Raw genomic sequence first — 20,297 nt, 5'->3', positions numbered from 1 at the left:
TAAATGCATGTCAGAATTTATTTTTAAATGTAGAAAGGAGGCTGAGATTAACTTGTATCAACCCAATTGAAAATCTTTCTAATATGCTTCAAATCCAGGTCTGTGGAAGGAAACCGACCAGCTTAAACAAAAAAAAGTGATCAAATATCTCGCTCAAAAAGCATTGCATTTCAACAAACCACTTCTGAAATGAAATACTCTCGTCATCTAATAGCTTCCACTCATCTTTCTGTCAAAATTTGCCTGATAACAGGTTCTAAACCGAGTCTCTTTGTTCTGCAGTGCCAGTCGTCCAGAAAGGGATTCCTCAGAACTCGATGGGGCCTTTCCAACTGGTGAGTTTTATTAACAGCCGTCTAACAGCAACACGTCCCACCCACCTCATCACTGCTCAGCCTCGAGTCGTTGCAGCTCTATCAGCACGATTAGGGCCGCAGATCCAGCCGTGTCAGTCGCGTCTGACGTCTCCCAGGTTAGACGGGGAGAGCTCCGTACGTACCGTACCCTCTGTGGGCCCTGCGCCACCGTATTTGATTAGACGTAATCCCCTTAGTCAAGCAGCTGCATATGACAGATGACAGAAAACATTAGATGCAATTGAACCTGCACGGCATGAATAGAAACTCCCAGTGTGCAGAGGCGGCGGGGGGATGGGGGGGATTGTAATCTAATAGAGGGATGACATGAGGACTAAAGAGCTGAAACGGTAAGCATTTAATAGGGGCATGACGTTTGACAGCAGCGGCAGGGAGAGGCCGACCGGTGAAGAATAGGAGATCAGATCTGGGACGGGATAAACACGTATTGTCTAAGCCATGAATGTTGTCATTTGTTCAGGATGTCACTGCAGAATAAACCTTGAGATACGATCAATTCCTCGGACCGATACAATCAGCAGGGAGGTGTTCATCAGCACATTGAGTCGTCTTGCTCCCCCCCTAACAGGACGGGGTGAAAGAAAGCCAATCAGGGGTTTAAAATGTCACACGGCTTTTCTAATAAATATCCTTAAGGCTCTGTTTAAACAATAATAATTAATAGTCTGCTGTGAAAGGGATGTTTCGAAGGAAATGTCGGTCACAATTTTTTTTTTTTTCCGTCACAGTGACTTCGATCTGGTCAACGTTCACCTCTTCCACGACGCTCACAACGTTATGGCCTGGAAGGACAGTCCTTCCTCCTACGCCGGGATCAGGCAGAAGGCCGTGAGCTTTATTCTACAAAGGTAACGGACCAGCAGGAGACATCAGCCATTAAACACATGTTGACAAAAAAAAAAGCAATATTTTCAGTTGAAAAAAACTTTTTGATGTTAAATTAATGAATAAATGAACATGTGAGCTCAACAACAAAGGTATACATAGCTTTTATTTTGTTATTTAGGTTATTCAACCGTCAGATTGGTGCAAACTGCTGTTATGTCCATTCAGGATCTCCTGATGCTTCACTGAACGTCTTTGAGCAGATAGTGTTTTTAGGAATGTGAACTAGCGTTGGGGATGTCTGCTGGTGAAACATGTTTAAAATTAGCATTGATGGGCTATTTTAGGTTTGAGCTCCTTTTAGCACAACTTGGACACAATAATCTTTCCCAATGTCCCATTAGACTGTTTTTTGAAGCAAAAGCTAGCCCTCGTCAGGCGAAGGGAAGCAGCTTTGTCGTTCATCGCTATGGTTTGTGTGTCAGATTCAAGGACGTACCGCAAATGTTCTGGTCAAAATATCAACTTTTGTTTATATTTTGGTCTTTTCATTCCTCCAGAAAATCCAACTTTAACCATAAAGATGCACCAGGTGGTTGCTAATTGCTGCTGACTAGTCTGTAGGAGCTGAGTGAGGGCGTCATGGGGGAGGCGTAAGCTCAGAAGCTTGGAAACTGAAGGAGCTTCTTTCCTTGAAGGCGGGGCTTGATCCATCCAACCATGGAGATTAAAGGATTTTCCCAAACATACATGAAAGAATTAAAGCAACATTGCTGGTATTTTTTTGATGAGGAAATAACATTACAACATGATGTAAAGCTCAGAAGCTACATAATAGTGTCCTTTTAATTTCTCTGCTCTTGCTGACGTTGTAATGATTTCTGCATTCAGTTCAGCCTCCATTCAAACGGGCCACCGTATCCCCCTCCTGCTCCATGCTAATGTGATTTATGGCGTTTCCATTTGGAGCGGGGCGGGATGATGGAGTGCACGGTGCCACCCCTGCTCCCTACCTGGCCGTGCTAACTCAGAATAAAAGGCCGGTACCGGCTCCCAGCCGCTGACCTCCCATTCAAACGCTATAAGAATGCATGACACAGCTCCCCTCCACCTCCGCTTTGAATAACTGCGTACATGCATATGGGTGGAATACACGGCCATTTCTGCCAGGCGCTGGTTATGAGGTCCTTTCTAATCTCACAGAGGTGACATTTAGCCTGTACTTCTTTGTTGATTTAATGAATGAAGGCCTTTAATGGACAGCGGAGTGGGAGTGTTTACAGAATATAGCAGCTTTTGCCGTTTTTATCACGTAGTATTTCACCTGACATGATGTGGTTTTTAAAAGGACCTTTGTTGTTGCTCTCCTTGAAGTGTTTTCCGTAGGTTTTTACGGCTTACGTCATGCTTTTTCCGTGTTTTTTCCGCTTTAGTGCCCTAGTAAATCCCTCTGTAGGAAAAACACAAATGTTGAGCTTTGGAAGAATTTCCACTTTAATGTTGATGAAGAGAAAGTTAGTCTGAGACAGAGAAAGAGAGGGAATGAATTCCATCCATCTCCATTCCTCCCATATAATTTTCCACATGTGAAATTTATTAGATTTTCTTCCCCCTATGCATTATGGGAGATAAAAAATAAAGTTTCTTTATTTCCCTGTGAACAATTCTCCTTTTATTCCAGGGTTGAGTTTGTGAGGTAAAAGCTGGAGTTTGTCCACATTTGTCAAAAACTAAAAAAGCAAAGGCTGCATGACAAGCATCTCACTGCTTTCCCCACACATCACTGCAGGCTGCAGAGCAGAGCGCTGCCTTTTTGATGCGACTTAATAGTGGCTAAACGCCTTTCCTCAGCATTGTTCCCCAGAGGCCTTTAAGTACTTTGGAGATAAACAATGTTTAGCAGTTAAAAGGGCCACTGAGGAAAAGCCTTATCAGATGTGTTCTCAATGGGCTGTAAGCAGCATTATTAGGCCAGACACAGATAAGGTGCAGCCTGAAGCTCGGTCTAGGCGGCACTGACATGTGATCGCAGTGTGTACGCCATCCCCTCCCATCTCCAAGTGAGAGATTAAACCTTCCACTGGAGAGAGAGAGCGAGAGAAGGTGGGGGGACTGGCTTTAGGTATTCCCCCTGTCCCTTTTCCTGCTTTCCTTCTGGGGGTAGGAGTCAGAGTTAGGACAATGGCCAAAAAGATGGTTCCCAACCAGGCGTTGAATGGAAACACTGTTGGTGGTAGCGCCTCATTCAAAGCCCGGCCCTGGAACATTGTCCCCCCAGATCGGTGGAGTAGAATGGAGTTTGCTGGTGGCTGCCAAAAGGTTAGCAGCCTCTGTGAAAGGAGCGAGCCATTATTCACTGCCCTTTACAGAAGCCGAGCAGCCTTTGTGCTCCTCCTCCCCTTCCTTCTGAAAACCACCGGGTTGTTTCTCACTCCGGTGCTCCGGATCTGCGCACGACGGTTTCAGAGAAAGTGAACAGGCATGAAAAGTGCTGCACCCAACGTCTTTCCCTTGCAATACCGGGAACCGTGAAATTCCATACATTTCCAGAATTATAAACCCATGTTTTTCCCCACTTTTAAATGATAAATTGTGAAAGGGAAGAGCAGGCATGAATGTGAATGGATAAAATCTGGTTTTTCATACTTATACAAATCTGGAAGTTCAAATTCTACATTGTTCCCATTTTATCTGATGGCGTACTTAATTCAACATAAATATGGTACATAACACTCAAAAACACAACACTTTACCAAGTTTTATTGGTCTTGTTCATTCCACATGAAGAAACATCTCATGAGATAAACACCTGAACTTAACTGCATTTCTCAGCAAGAATAATTTCATGTACAATTCGTTTTATTTATTATTTTTTGCTCCAGTGATGCTAAACCTCAGATTATTCTGATGAAAAACCTTGGCTGTTAAATGATAAAACCAACACCTTTCCCTCAATCTTCCTTTAAAAAAAAAAAAAAAAATCTCCTTTGTGTGTTGAAGTTTGTTTCTTTTTCCAAGCCCCTTTCAGAGTGGCTGGTCTGGTTCAGGGGAGAACAGTTTTACATTACAACTGTGAAATCCTGGTATAAAGGCTTCCTTTGTGATGCACCATTATTTTCACACAAATATAGTCCATTGTCACAGTGCTGAAGTTAATTTGATCAACATTGGGGACATTTAACTGTTTTGTTCGCTGAAAAGACTTGTTTCATGCTCATTTTCGGGGCCATTGAAAAGGAATGATTGGCAGAAAAATAATGTTGCCGTTAACAATTCAAAGCAATTAGTTTCCCATGGGGAGGCAGTGGGCTGCACTGGCCACCACACAGCGATGCTTTGTCATTTTATGGAGGGTCATCAGTCAACTGTCACAGCGTCTCAAAGAGCCCTCCAATCTAAATGTTTCCCTTTAGGCTTTTCCCAGAACAACAGGCTGAAAGAGCCGAGAGAGGCCAGCTCATCTCCAGCCAATAGACATGTTGAGCAGCAAGAGGGAGGAGAGGATAATCACGAGCAGGTCCTCCACAAAGCCACAGAGAACTTCTCAAGGTGTTCTTGTCTCTGCAGACATTATGCTAATATTTCCATATGCAATTAACACCTTGCGATGTCTTAAATCCATATCAATAACATTTTCTGTAGATTTGACCAACTTTTACTAGAACGTCCAAATGAAAATTTAGATACATTTATAGAATTTCAGTCATTCAAGAAAAGTTTAACCAGAATGGACAAACCTCATGTAAAAATGCGGTTTACCATTTTTTGTGTTCCTTTCTAGACAATGTTGTTACTTTACAGTAAGATAAGCAGATTATGTAATCAACATTTTGGAGCTTTATATCTTGTTATAAAGTTATTCCCTCATCAAAAACATACATGAATGTCGCTTTGATTCTTTGATGCATGTTTGAATCTCCTATGGCAAATATTCAGATGTGCTTAAACACTTGCTCTCACAAAGCTCCGCTTTCCTCACTCCGCTCCTTCAGACTAGCAGCAGCAGCAACCAGCAAACACCAGGTGGAACTGCAAGTTTTCTGACTTCATTATGCAAACTACTTCAGTCCAATGGTCCTAAGAAAGGTCATAAACATGGAGGAGTTCTGTTGTGATTACTTGCTAAAGGTGGAGCGGTATAGGAGCTACTTAAAGAGACAGAGGCTCAATTTCAAGGCTGTTGAAAAATGTTGATTCCTTTATTTTTAATCTATTTTGATGGGATTGTTGTTATGTTAAAGACTCATTTTGGGTCAAAGTTTTTGTGTCAGATGACTTCATATTTGACACTAGTCTATAGTTATCTCAATAATTACAAGATGCCAAGTTTCATTGGCTGCATAAAAAGATCCAAATCATCACCGCTTCATCACTATCCTTGACATTTGGTTAGAAATACTGACATCCTACGTAATAACTCCAAATTTGTCATCTGTCAAAAGGACATTTCTCAAGTTCGGTGTTGCAACAATGTTGTAAAGTTAGTTCCAGATTAGAGTACCACAGAAACTGAATGCTGTTTCTCCATGTTTGGTTCTGGTTCTTCTGGAAAAACTTCCAAGAACCAGTTTATGTTTTCGTAAGCCTGAACATTTGAAATGCTTGTCAAGTCAAGTCTGAGATGGAGCCGTTTCACTGAGCATGACCAGTATGGTCTTTAGATGAATTTGCCGGGGCATTTACAACCGAAACAAAGGTTTGCCACATGAAAATAATCTATCAGATTGTTTTGAAATTAGCTTATAGCCATCAGCAAAATTATGGGTGGCAACAATTGCATCTCTTACATCATTGATGATTCCATTGTGGTAACACACTCTACACAAAATTTGTGGAACATTTATTCGAATAGCCAGAATGATATTATCAATATCTTTGGAGACTTGTATTGTCTACCAACCTGTCTCCTGGTCTCTTATTCAATTGGACTTTCTCTTGAGTGGTCCCTAACCTCTGTGTGACCGCTGTCCACTTATGTACCCCCCACACACCACATCTTTCCTGCGTGGTGTTCTTATTGGGGTGGGCGTTACTAAGGAGATGGGTGGCTAACTGCGGGGCGATGCTGTGGTTGTCCAGCAATGTCAAAGGTCCTGTCGGAGGCCAACCGTGGTCCATTCAAAAACGCCTCTGGCAAATTCTTCACAATGTTAACATTCTCCCAAAGTCTCGGCATTTACTTACAATGGATGAAGGTGTTCAACTAGGCTATTCTGTGCAAAGCAGAACCTGATTTGCCAGCGTATGGTCAGTCAGCTAGTCAGTGTAATCGTGACACGGCCCCACGCTGCACCCTCATAATCCCATAGAGACCTCCTGTTATAGCTGTCAGTCATCAGCATATAATCTGACCAGCAGCCACTGAGTGATTGGGCTTGAGAACAGAGAATTGATGAGTTCAAGGAGATTCATACGTCATAAACAAGGGTAATAGTAAAGTCTGAAATTATCATTTTTAAATGTTAAATGCATGTTTATTTATTTCAATAACAGTTTGTTTGCATGTTAGAGAAAATTAGAATCAGAAAGAGAGAACATGCACTGGTTGCTTTTGTGGTGATGGTAGTTAAAGGAGCCTGGGAGCAAGGTTCTGGGCCATGTAATAAATTAACGTCTGACCCTTATCTTTGTGTGGCCCTTCGGAAGGCCTGTGGAAGGCCCCAACCCGGGCCCCAGTGAGAACGGGGCCCTGCGAAGAGGCTCTTTCATGGGTGTCACCGTGCGATGAATTGGCCCGGAGAAAGCATGTTTATAGACTGAGCAAAGGAGTGCGTCTTTGTGGGGAAATGTCACTGACACTGGTACAGTTTGCCTGAATGGACTATGATGATGAGGCTAATGGAGGGGCCCCACCAAGGGTGAGGGTCAGCAAATTGGGAGGGGGTTTGGAGGGAGGCACCCCTTAGCTCTGGACCCCCCACCTTCAAGCTCCTTTCATGCCTAGTAGCTGTAGCTAATGTTGCAATTCTTCGATCCTCCACAATGGCCAAGGAAAAAAGTCAACTTTCACAGTGGCGGCTCACCATGAGTGCTTTAGGAAATGATCGTGTAAACAGAGTGTTACCTTCTGACCTGTGGCTGAAACCTCGCAACCGCAGACAAAACAGCCAGCCTGTATTAGACATGCCTGTTAGCGAGAGAAAGACAGCAAGCTGTGGAGAAACATTCACTTATGACTGTTTCCTTCCTTGACCCATTTACTTATCGGTCTTTTCTTTTCCACTCCTGGTCTCAGTAGACAAATTCAGACGTTTTGCTCTGTTTTTAAAGGATCAGATGAAACTCTCTTCTCACCCGAGGCGTGTTTGAGTTCCCACAGTTATAAGAACGTCTTATTAGCCGTGTTACTGCTCTCTACTTGGCTTGGCTGGATAAAGTGTTTCTATACAGCTCAGTCTCTTAGCACCAGCATGTCGCGTCGTAAACGACACCAGTCCGAGTTAATTAATGAGCTGCAGGACACTCAAACACTCACAATCCCTCAGTATTACTGTGGTAATAGAGCATTCTCAGTCAGTAAGCTTTAATTTTGTGGTTGCAGAAAATGTTTTACTGATGAGTCATGAAGGTGCTGACTTTAAAATAATAACTAAAACATTTTGTCTCTAAATATCACGTTTTTGTTCTGTTTAGGATTTTCATTTTGACTGATGTTTGGAATTATTTTTGAATTCAAAGTAAAAAACAACCACATTATTTCCTAAAACAAAAATAAACAATCAATATATCAGTTGGTAAAACTATTACTTCAAATTTGTAAAAAAAAAAAAAAAAAGTAAATAAATAAAATTGATCCCTCGTTAAAATGTTTATAAAGATGAAACTAAATTGGTTTCAAGAAATTATTAGTGTTGCAGAGTTAAGTGTTGTAAAGTTGTTGATTTTGTTCCCAGTAAGTTTGTTATTAAAGAACAAGCGTCTACATCAATAAATAGATAAGTAAATAAGAAAAGTTATGTGATGTGATGAAAATAAAACATTTGAATAAATAAATGAATGAATAGAAAATTAAATAAATAAATATAATTAAAGAAAAAATATGTAAATGAGGAAATTGTAAAACAAATGAAAAGTGATTAGATAAAAGGAAGTTTTCTCAGTTTTTATTGAACTGGTTAAAGGAAATAAAGAAAATAACCAGATTCTGCTTAATCCGATGCAATATCAAACTGAAAGAGTTTATTTTTTTTTCCTTTTTCTGTGAAACCTTTTCGCACCTCCTTGTCGCCCCCGTCGGGCTTTACGACAGCCGGCCAGACTGAGACCCACCGCCGTGAAAGGCTTTCTCCTCTCTTTACGGCCTCATAAATATATTGTTATCTGCGCCTGGGAAGTCAACGGCGAGATTTATTCGCACGATTAGCAGAGATAGTGAGCCAAGCATCCTGACTCATTAATTAAACAAGAGCGAGCTCTACATCCACCTTAATTTCCAATCTCTGCTCAGGAGAAGAGCCACTTTTAAGTAGGCGATGAGGTATAGGAGTTCATTATATGTCGCTTAGGTGCATTTTTTAATTTTATTATGTATTTTTAAAGCGCTGGGATGCTGGCACTCCGATGAAGTTGCATGGATGAGGAGGAAGATTTACGCACTGGGAATCTTCTGACATTGTACTGAAATAGTAAAAAGAAATCTGCTTCTTTAAAACTTTATGTAAGTGACATAATTGGAACACCAAGCTCTTCCAACGATCCAATATCATATGTTTGGTTTGAAACAGAAATGACAATATAACAGAATTCCAAATGTAATGACATTAAATGCAGGGGAAAACTTTATAAGATGATAATTCCTTAAATCTAAATTCCTAGCGTTTTTGTTTTGCTATTCCGAGCATTAGAGCCGACCCGAACGGAGTCGTGTTAGTTCGCCATCCCTTTGATCAGCTCAGCAAAGTGAATTTTCTGTCGTTCAAAGCAGCATGGAAGATTATTAATTTAGAGTCAGCTGCTAATGAACTGTCCTGCATGATCACTCAAGACGCCTTGCAGGGATGGGAAATCCACCGCAGACAAATCCCAGGGGACGAAGGAACTTGTTGCTGAACACGAAGGCCCCTGAGCTGTTTCAGAACTAGATTATCGGAATAAAATTACACAGACGTGGGGTTTAATCTCACTCTTAATGGGCGAATAATTTGTTTCTTTCCTCAAGATTTGGATTTATAGTATAATTAAGTTTTGATTCTCCTTCAGACAAAAAAGAGCTATAAACATGCAGGAAATTACCAAAACAAAACCCCCAAAAAAACATGGGATTATAATTTGTGGTTTGAATCTTGGTAATAATTTTTAAAATGCATTGGAATAAATGTTTAGTTTTTTTATTGCAGTAGCATGATCTGACATTCCCACATCAAAAAATGTGGAAAGATTCCAACTTTGATTTCATTTACTTAATAAGTGCAGAAAAAATGTCATAATCAGTTATAAATATTTCTAGTAACGCCACAGTTAAAGACCCCTCTGGTGTCAGAACGTGTTCATCCCTCTTCAGTCAATATTATACGCATTATATTTTCTGTAACATGTTGAAATGTCGAAAGACACAGTGACAAACCGTTTCCGACAGAGGGCGTTAGGATTTTGTAAGACATGTCCTGATATTTCAGATGGTTCGTAATGCTGTGCAGGTTTTGAAATATAAAGAGACCCACAGCATCACTGCCCCTCCACCATGCTTTACAGTTCCTGTCAGTCTCCACATCAACCTGATCGGCTTGATCGACACATTTTTTGAAGAGTTTATCAATCACCGTCACGTCACTTATAAACAGCTGGTTTGCCTCTGGCTAGAGTCAATTGGTTGTTTCATGGTGATGCCCAGGATGTTGTTCTTTGCTGTAGTTAGCTTTCCTCCAGCTCCATTTCTCTTATAACCTTTTTGACTCATCCCTTCTTCTTTATTTGATTCAGTTTGTTGGATCCATCTCAATGTTGCAGTAGCTCTTTTGAACTGGAGTCAGGCACCTCTGGCTTGCCTTTTTTTTCTGTTTTCCTGTCTGAATCTCCTTGAAGGTTGTTGATGTTAGTAATTTTCCTAATTGTAGATGTTGGCATGTTGAGGTGATGAGCTATTTTCCTGTCATTTCCTGACTTCTGAAGATGTTTTTTCACTTTTTCCACAATGAATGATGGAGTAACAGAAATCATCTCTCAAATCTGTTTATAAAAATAAAACAATAACTATATTGTTCATTAAAAATGTGTTGCAAATGGAATGAGGTGACCATGGTTAATTTGTAGCTTTTGGGAGAAATGGGAGAATAATGGCAGAAAATGTGTGTCTAATTTAAAGTGAATGATGAAATATGCAAAGTTTGAAAACGTTACTTTACATTTATTATTACTTCAGCAAAATTCCTCATTTATAGGTAAACCATTGCTACATGTTAATGTTTCCTCTGTTCTGATTATTTTCCTCCTTGTTGACAAGAGATGGAAACAACATGAAACATTTTTTGATGTTTTGCTCTGTCGATTTTCTTTTTGAATTGATTTTTAAACAGCTGATGTTATTGCAGGTGAAGAGTGTTGATTGTGTGTTTGTTTCCACCAGGTGGGAACAGAATAAAAAATAAAAAATAACATTTTTAATTTTATTTGTGGTACTAGTGATTCTGTAAAAGGAATGTGATTTTTTTTTCTTCACTAAATAACATCTCTCAAAGTCAAATTTTGAGTTTTGTACTTAGATTTTATTTAATTTTTTTAGTTCTGCTTCTACATTAAAGGACTTGTTTGTTTTTACAGTGTACCAATATGAGTGGAGGAGACTTAACATCACTGTCTCATGATTTTTGTAATTAGATGCAAATCAGCAAATGTTTTTAAAGATTGCAAGACATTTTTAGAATAAATAAGTAAAAAAAAACACTAACCCCTTAAATGAAGTTGTTGAGTCCACCAGGTGGTGCTGTAAGCCTCATGATCTGAATCCCCCTCCAATTAAAAGTCTCCAACAATTAATACTGATGGCTGTGAAGTTGCTTTGCTTGTTCAGTTTTTTTTCCAAGAGCATTTCTTTCGATTAATTTGTTGCTGGATTTTATTTTTTTTGCAGGCTCTCAGACGAGAAGTACAAGAAGGTGCCATTCTTCCTCTTCGGGGACTTTAACTTCAGGTTGGACGCCAAGCCACTGTTTGAGGTTAGTGTCCTTTTTGTAATACATGCGTGTTTTAAAGGCAACAGCAAACACTGCCAGCTTCATGTTGATGTAGAGCGCTTGTGTGTACTACAGGGCAACTGCAATATAGTAAAAGTGGTTTTAGTTGTGCGCGGTCGGCTCAGAGTTATGAGTCATTAAACACCTCCCCGTTGCAGCCTGAGCTGTGTTTGCCAACTCAGTCTCCAAGTGTATTGTTCTGTTATGGTGCCATTTACTCCTCCTCCTTTCCCTTCTCCTCTCGTTGCAAATGAGGCCACTGAGAACTGAAGCAGTGCAGTTAGTCTGCATCGTCCATGAGAAGATGGCGGAGGGTGGGACAGGTCATATAAACCCACCGCAGACAGAGATATGTCCAATGATAACAGAGTGGGAAAGACACTCTTTTCCACCACAATGGTCCTGGAATCAGTGGGACTGGTGAAGGTGTAGGCTTCAACTAGAACCTCCATTCAGAGGAGCGGGAAGCTCCCTCAATGGAGGAATCAAATGCTCAAATGACTTAGGAAGCACTTTAGCAAAGAGTAAGCTTTCTGCAGTTTGTCATCTGCCCACTACGGCAGTGGTTCCCAAAGATTTTCTGGGTCTCTCCTATGGATTATAATAAAATCTCCCCCCAAAAAGAAAAAAAATCAACTGGGCACACACACCATTCAGCCAACCTATACACATCTTTTGTTTTCAAACTCCACTGAAGTTTATTTCACACTTGAAGTTGGAACAAAACACACTACAAACCATCTTTACAGTGACACACTTTTATGTAGCTGTTTCTTTTTCATTCATCCATACTGCTTCCCGCGCCCCCCACCGCACCACCCAGGGGCCGCGCCCCACACTTTGGGAACCACTGCTCTCGGGGATGACCGAGGCGTTCCTCGTTCACGTGTTTTTCACTCCATCAGGGGGCATTGATTCATCGCCTCGGAGTTAGTGCAGAATATTGGATTTTGGGATTGTAATCGGATTACATGGACCTGCTGGTCATATGAACGTGTGTTGCTTTGGAGGTAATAAATGCAGGAACGCTCTCTGCTGCTGCAGATGGGAAAAACACTGAGGCTATTCAGTAGCAGGAGTCTGCAGTTGCATGTCACCCGGCGCACATTTAGGTTGCCACATTGACGTTATTACCCTGATATCTTATCAGGGCTCTTCAGGATAAAGGATGCCAGGTTCACAGCTTTAAAATCTACAAAAAGCAGATATTTTTATGGTTTCTGGATGGAGGTGCAGAAGAAAAATCTGTTCTGTGGAGAATCTCAATTCCCAGTCCTGGCGATTCTGAATCGACTTTGGTCTGCTTAATTTTTTTGTAAAATAATATTTTGAATAATATTTTTTTTATTATAGAAAGACCTGGCAGGTAAACTAACTTAGTGCTGGTAACTTGAGCTACAGTATTTTATGCACAAACAGATTTTTGTCATGTAATTCAAGCAAAAATATTTAGACTGTTTTGAATAGAAAAATTTGTTTCTGAATTAAAAATAATTTCTGAATCAAATCATGACCCTAAAAGTCAGAGTCAAATTCAATCAGTAGACAGTGAAATATTTGCATCTCTAGTTCTGGATGAAATAAGCTCAAAAGAAAGCATTTTGTTATCCTGAAATCTTTCCTTCTCATTTTTTAAAACTTACATTAATAATTTAAATACACAGTTTGATAATTTTACTCCTCAGATTATGACTTATTTATCTTTGGTTAAAAAATAAAATCCTGGAAAAGTTGAAATTAAATATTTCGGACATCTTTTTAAGTAAATGAATTAAGTAAAAAGAAACACGCACAAAAAAAAGTAAAATATTCTTATTATCCTTTTTTTTAAAGGCTAAATGGGCATTTCAACAGGCTTAAGCAACAGGAAAATCAGCTCCTGTTTGATGGTAGAACCTGGGATGTTTTTGGTTCCTTACTTTGAAATGGGAATAACATTTGTAGAATCGTTTTAGAATTGCAAACTAAACTAAGAGAAGTAGGTTTAAGTCAGACATCCATTCAACTCACCTAACCAGACAGATCACAGCAACTCTCAGCAGATTGAGCTTCCAGGTTAGGAGTCATCACAAGGTGCTGATCAACCAGTCAGAAGAGGCTTTAGGGAACAAGTTCCTAAAGGCTCCCTGTCGGGTATAAACAACAAAAAAAGGTGCAACATTATGATCATGGAAAGATATTACCTCTTCTTCATTTTTCTAATGATGAAGAGATCATTGGTCCAATGATGAAGACTCTGGGTAGTAAGGGAATATTGTATCATCAAAGTTGATCTCTTGGAAAAAAGAAAAATTGAGGAAGTAAGAAGTTTAGTAAGTTTGATTAAGCCTAACCTGTGATGGGTACAAGGCTGGGATAGAACAACTCCAAAACTTCCTTTCCTGTGGATGTTTCACAGTGGGCAGTATCTATAAATAGCAGTCCAAGGGAGGAATAACACCCAACTGATGATTGATTACAATCAACACAAGCTTAAAAATCAGGTTGCGATTTTTATTAATTAAACAATATATAAATCCTTAAATATTGAACTGTTTTATACAGTTTGGTATTGTCTCGCTCCTCCTTTTACTGAAATATTTCATTTTTTAAAAAGTCTAAACACAAGAACTGTAACCATGAAACACCGACAACAAGGTTTGAGGTAAAGTTCCTTCAGACACTCCATTTTCCACTTTGCTAAAACACTCTGGCAGTTGATTGGAGGACAACAGCTGATGATGTCATCCGTTCAGAGGCTTCATAAACCCGTCTGATCGGCCTGTCTGATCCGAGCTGCAACCCGAGTGTTAGCGGCCAAGAGAGCTGTGATGTCACTGATAAACAAATGGGCTGGAACCTCTCCGCAGGATGTAACTCACAACTCGGAGGCCGTTCTAAGCCCTTTAATGACAATTAATGTCAACAGGACAATTAGTGCACATCCACTGAAGTGCTTAGCTGTAGATTGGCTGCTGGTGGATCGATCCGCCATACTTATCTGCAGATTGATTCAGACACGGGGAGGTTGGCCTCTCTTTCTCGGTGTCGGGGAGTCCTCTTTTTATTGCTTTATTGTCTTTGTATCTCAGTCTGGAATCATTAAAAGGCAGTAAAATATAGCTGCATCTTACTCAGTTGGAAAATAATCAAAAAGTAAATGTATTTCAGTAAATCAATTCCAGAAGTGAAGTTCATATAGACAGAATATATACAGAGTAACATAGTTACTGTTGATGATTGACGTTTTTAGTTAATAAAACCACAAATTCTTTGACAAAAAATTAACAATAAAAGTAATGTATGTATAAATATTTGGTCAGTGTTTATTTTGTATAAATTTCTGCCTCAATGCAGCAAGTACCAGGTACATTCGTTTCATTTTCATCTGGTGCAGTTTGCTTTCACACTGCTCGGGATCGAACCAAGCAAACTCTTTGAAAACCAATTCCTCACTTCGCCTGTAGTGGCGCTAAACCAAGAACCACAGAAGGAAACAACTTAAAAGCCTCTGAAGAAGACACTGAACACAACCTCTTTTTTTACAAAATGCAAACAAAAATGTAGAGCTTTGAAATTTTAGCAGTTGGAAGATTTCTTTTTTTTTGTCTTTGTTCAAAAAAACTACAAGCCATTTGTCCCGCTTGCACTAGACTCTCACGTTTGTTTTGGTTCTATTTACCCAGGATGCCTTGCAAATAGTCCACTTGGTGTTCACATGTGCATTCGAACCTCGCCAGAGTTCACTGCTAACTGAGACAGAGGCTTTCAGGCGGACCAGAGTCCGCTTTTTTGGTCTGCGTCAGACTTCAATTACACGTCTCCACAAACGAACCGGACTTTCTAGACATAAAATGCACCATAAAATATCTGTTGTGTTGACTGTGGGCAGAGACGTGTTAGTGGACCTTCCTTGTCATATTTTTTTCTTCTATTCAATGATCCAGCGATGTGCACAGATGCAGGACCTTGTCAGCAGCCCGCTTCTTTATCAATTACCAATTATGGTTCTTCTTTCTTGTGAAGGGTGTCGGTGTCAAGTGCAAAGTTTTCCTCATGATTGTGTTGGCCATAGTTCTTTAATTTAAAAAAAAAAATTGCTGTTTTTTTGAGAAGCTGAATGTTTTATTTGCATGAACCACAGTCACCACAATTAACAGGGCTAAACAACTAAAATATATAATTGCGTGCAATCAATGTAGTTATGATTCTTAGGTCAAATAAATCAATATATTAGTGATATTGAGATCTACTTACAGGAGCAAAATTGAACAGCCAGGATGATTATGCTCTTTCTATCCTACTCTACCTTTGGTTCATTGTGGTTGGCTCCACTTTGTACAACCATTATCCAGTCCTCATCTCTCCTGCATTAAGAGACGACGGATGGCTCAGGGAAATGTTTAGGTCTATTGCTGAAAAGGAGCTGGATGTGAAAGGCTGCGGGGCTGTTATTGTCAGGAGACAAATTCCAGGTGGCAAATTCCCGACATGCTTGTGCGCCGGGATCAGTAACCACAGACCTGCAGCCGCTGCCCCCCTCCCATCCAGCCCAGGCAACCCCATTAATTGTGTCTGACAGAGGGAATTGGTTTCAATTGACCCCCATTCAGCAGGCCTTTGACTGGCAGACAAAAGACACAGCCACGTGGAGACTAATGCTGGGGTTGAGCAGCCTGGAGGTGGTCCAGGCCCCACCGGCCTCCTCTTTCCTCTCCCATGGGTCTTATCATGCATCGGCTTGATCACGCTCTGCATCGCTGCTGATTAAAACAAGAACTCACAAAAGATGTCTTTTGAACATATAGTGTGAATCTGGGATGCTCTGCAGAGCACCTCCTCATGTGCATGCTTTAAAGACTCATTAAACTGTCCTGTTTGATCCAAAATTAAGCCAGTTGTTGTTGCTGGAGTAAAGACGTAAGCAAAAAGAAGTCAGATGTTTCTGATACCGGTTTTATTTGTTGTAGTTCTTTATAAGCCATTGCTTATTATAGAGGTTTGCACAAATGAAGACAAACACAAAGGATGTGGGTTTTGAGATGTACTTAAACCTCCATTTAAAAGACTCATTAAAAAACAAGTCAGTTCTATAGCAGTGACTTTCACTAGTTTTTGTTTTGTTTTTTTTTTGGCTTAATTTGCTCAGAAGTCACAGTTTTCATTTCTTTTATGGCTCCTTTTCTCCACAAAATGGAGTTATTTTGCCCTTTTATCAAAGAAAATCCAATATTGAAAATCTGGTTTAGCTTTATTTGTCTGTTTGATCAATTTTAGAGCCATTTACTCTGATGTGTAAACCCCACATCAAAATGTTAAAGTGTCTCTCTTTACTAAGTGGTATTCATTTAAAAATAAATCTAGTGACTACTTTCCTGGCGAATTAGTTAAATTTTTAGTCATTAAGAATGGGATTACAAAGTGCAGCAATAACATAACACCAATGTGCTTGTCTTCAAGTCTTAGCTTGTCTTAGTCTTAAAAGTTAAAAGTTCATGAAATAACAGAAAAAGACTTAATAAGTATGGTTTATGGGAAGGTTTTTCTAGAAAAGGACAATGGCTGCAATTCGGTTTCAGTTTTATGTATGTAGCCGTAATTCAGAACAAATGTCATTATCCCACATTCCCATTGATCCTAATTCTCAAATAGTGCATTAAGTTCAGTTAATTATTCAAATTGACTTTAAAAGTTTATATCCGAGGAAACCCAGCAAATGAAGTGGCAGCATTCACTGCTCTGGGGTTTAACGCCTTCAGAAAATCACTTAACAGTTAAAAAAAACAAACAAACAAAACAAACAGCAAATGCAAACTCAAGAATAGAAGAAGTAGAAAGTTAGAAAAAGCATAACTTTGGTTTTACAACTGTTGTCTGAATTAAGTCCACATCTTCATTTAAACAAATGAGGTTGAAGTAGAGATTTTTGGCCCTAATATTCAGCAACATGCTTGTGTGCAATTCAACTCAGCAAGTGAGCACAAACAACTCATATCAAATGTGAAGCATGGAAGTGAAAGCACATAATTTTACCAAGTATTTTTGGTCTACTTTCTCATGCAAATATGTTGGTACACTTGCAATAAATCTAAACTAACTTAAACGTTACTGTTCTGCAAGATGCAGGAGATTATTTTAAGTCAATAATTTCTTAATTTTGAAGAAAAAGTTCTAGTTCCACTGGGACATTAAGAATTTTTTCCAATATTATAAGTGAAATCATCAATTTATTTTTTTTTTTAGATCAATTTTGAGGAATTATTGATGTTAAACAAGTTCCTGTATCTTGCTGAAAAGTTACTTGTAAGTTATTTCAAGTGTACGAAGACATTTGCGCCAGAAATTAGGCCAAAATACTTGTGTGTTTCATCAATGTGGAGGGTTCATGATTTGGGTTTGCCCTGCACCCTTGTAGTCATGGACATGAACATGCAGTTCTCCGTACTCCCAAGTTTTAAATGCTGTATGGAACCTTAAGAGCTCTGTGCAGCAACAAACGCCTGCAAGCCAAAATGAAATGCACATTTAAATCACAAGTTGCTTTCTCAGTTCGGACTCTCAGCCAGTAAACCAGATCTTGTAACTGTTGTTGACACATTTATACACAAATACACATTTTGTTCTTGGCTTTCTATGCTTCAGGCAAGAAATTACAGCAGTATGTGTTTCAGGGAGACTGCTGGTATGTGCATGTACCCCCCTCTCTCGATGTGGCCATGAATCAGCCGCGTCGATGACAGACTCGGGGCCCTGTGCCCAAATTCCCAGTATATTTAAAATCCCTCCTAATTAAACTTAATAGAATGTAAATTTAATATCTGCAGAGATTGTGTGCTGCTGGCCGGCTTGCTCCAATATAAGGATTGATAGAGGCCAGCGGGAGGGGTTAATTGCCGACTTGATCTACTGTCGCCCGGACATGGTGCGGGGCTGTTTTAATTGAGGCTGATCTGTTGGGCAGATTTCATTAGGCTCAGCTGGCCTCTCACTTATTGGATTAGCATCCCCCTGTCGGCATCAGCAGGAAGTGCAGGGGGAGGCCGGAGCGGGGGGAGGCCCCGGACCGGGCATCAATCTCCCTTCCTTTGTCCTGTGTCCTTTCTCTCACTTGAGCAGCATGAAATTAAAGGTGGGGCCCTCGACTATCCCTTGCTGAAAATGAATGCTGTAAGATGCCTCGTAATGACAGACCACTGTGATAGATCATTCTTTTTTTTTGCCGCGGAGCACACACTCACACTCACACGACAATGTCAGGACTGATAAAAGCAAGCAGTTTTAGTGTAAGGATTAGATACGGGTTAGCATGAATGTCATGTTTCAGCTTAACTCAGTCACGCATTGCTTTTAACTGTTTAAAAGCAGTAATATCAAGGTCCGTTAATAGGAAAACAGATCCAGTTAATTCACAGAAATATAAAATCAGATGAATCTATTTGTCGAGACAGATTCCTGTTTGTTTAATCACATGGATAATGATCACAGCCATCCAGAAACTGCTGTAATCTATGAATTCTTGAGACCGACCCTAAAGTAGCCTAAAACTGCCAATTTAAAAAAATTGTGTATTAATATGCATTAATACACACAGTGGAAACCATCTTAGCTCTATTGCAAAACTAATTTCTTCAGTCTTCCTTCAAACTGCTTTTGCTTTGGAATATTGTATCTATATGAAGAAATCTGCAAAGACTGAACTCAGAAATGTCGGGGTTTTCATTTTAGTGATTATACAGAGCAGTAAAATGCAGTTTAAGGTGAAAGCTGGTAAAATGCGATCATTTCAAGAAAGTCCAGCTAGTTGCATTGAGTTGTTGACTTTGCAGCAATCTCTCCTCCAGAGCAAGCATGTGGCGACAGGGAAAAAAGCCACAGCTCAGTAAAAACAGCCTTCTACCTCAACCAGCTGAGGGTTTAACACAAACTGGTGATTTCTAGTCAATTCTTCTGATTATGAGTCTTTTCTGCTTACAGTCAATAAAAACGCAACGTTTAAGATTAAAAGTTTGCATCAGACCAATTGAAAAAAAATTTCACAGAAATGCTTACGTGAATTAAAAATATGTTTGGTACCTGCTTCAAGGTTATTTTCATCTGACAAACAAGCCTCTCCATAGAGCATATTTCAGTTTACTGAGACATTCATGTTGGGGCTACTTCAGTGGTTTTGTCCACCAAAGTGATTAAACACTTTTTTAACGCGGTTAAAAAAAACCTAAAGATAATTGGAAAAACAAGGCTGAGTGAGGTTATCATAATTCATGGATGAAGGGGTTAAAATAAATGATGGGGGAAAATGTAACCCCATGCTTGTTACCTTCAGCCCCAAGCCGAAACCACCAGCAGTTCATCAGTTCGTCGACGGCCGCTGTCCTGGCTGCTGAACCTAAACTTGCTAAATAAATTTGTAAATGCAAAACAATCCCTCCCCCTCTTATTCAGGCCGACCGCAGCTCGCATGTGTGTGCGCTGCCGGATCTGGCTGGCTATAAATCAAAAGGCAGTCGGTGTAATTAAGTGTACACTACATTAGTCAGGCTAATTAATTTTGGGGGCCATCCATCCATTAACCATCGGGCCAGCACTGATTGGGTCTCTGTACTCTGGAACCCCTGACACCGGGGACTCTCCATGGCTGCTCCAAGATATACTCATGCAGATGTATATAAAGGAATAAATATGACAAGTTCGTTGTGATTTAGCTAAAAAGGGAAGCACATTTCAATAAATGGGACAGTTTTATGTATAAACACTTACTGGAGAATGCCTAGCAGGGCTGTATTTGAGTATTTCATTGCTTGGCCAAACTGTATTGACAAATCCTTTGCGTATAATGCCTGACCTACTAAATCAATATCGTTTGCTGTGAAACACAACCCTCCTAACAACGTCTTAATTGTGCTGGAGCATTACACCTCATCTGTTTGCGGCTCTGCAAGTCGAAGCA

At 39.9% G+C, this 20,297-nt stretch overlaps 1 protein-coding gene across 2 annotated transcripts in view; it reads left to right on the top strand.

Moving 5' to 3' along the window:
* Positions 1-20,297, top strand: part of LOC129359605 (inositol polyphosphate-5-phosphatase A-like) — a 151,743-nt gene that overhangs the window by 90,817 nt on the left and 40,629 nt on the right. For both annotated transcript variants that reach the window (XM_055029349.1, XM_055029348.1), the window contains exons 7-9: positions 283-335; positions 1,106-1,225; positions 11,269-11,353. In XM_055029349.1, the coding sequence (XP_054885324.1) occupies positions 283-335; positions 1,106-1,225; positions 11,269-11,353 (258 nt within the window). The remainder of the gene's footprint in view (positions 1-282; positions 336-1,105; positions 1,226-11,268; positions 11,354-20,297) is intronic.

The sequence above is a fragment of the Poeciliopsis prolifica genome, unplaced genomic scaffold (genome assembly GCF_027474105.1).
Source record: "Poeciliopsis prolifica strain line A6 unplaced genomic scaffold, Auburn_PproV2 SCAFFOLD005, whole genome shotgun sequence".
NCBI lineage: Eukaryota > Metazoa > Chordata > Actinopteri > Cyprinodontiformes > Poeciliidae > Poeciliopsis > Poeciliopsis prolifica.
This window is presented reverse-complemented; position numbering and strand designations above follow the sequence as displayed.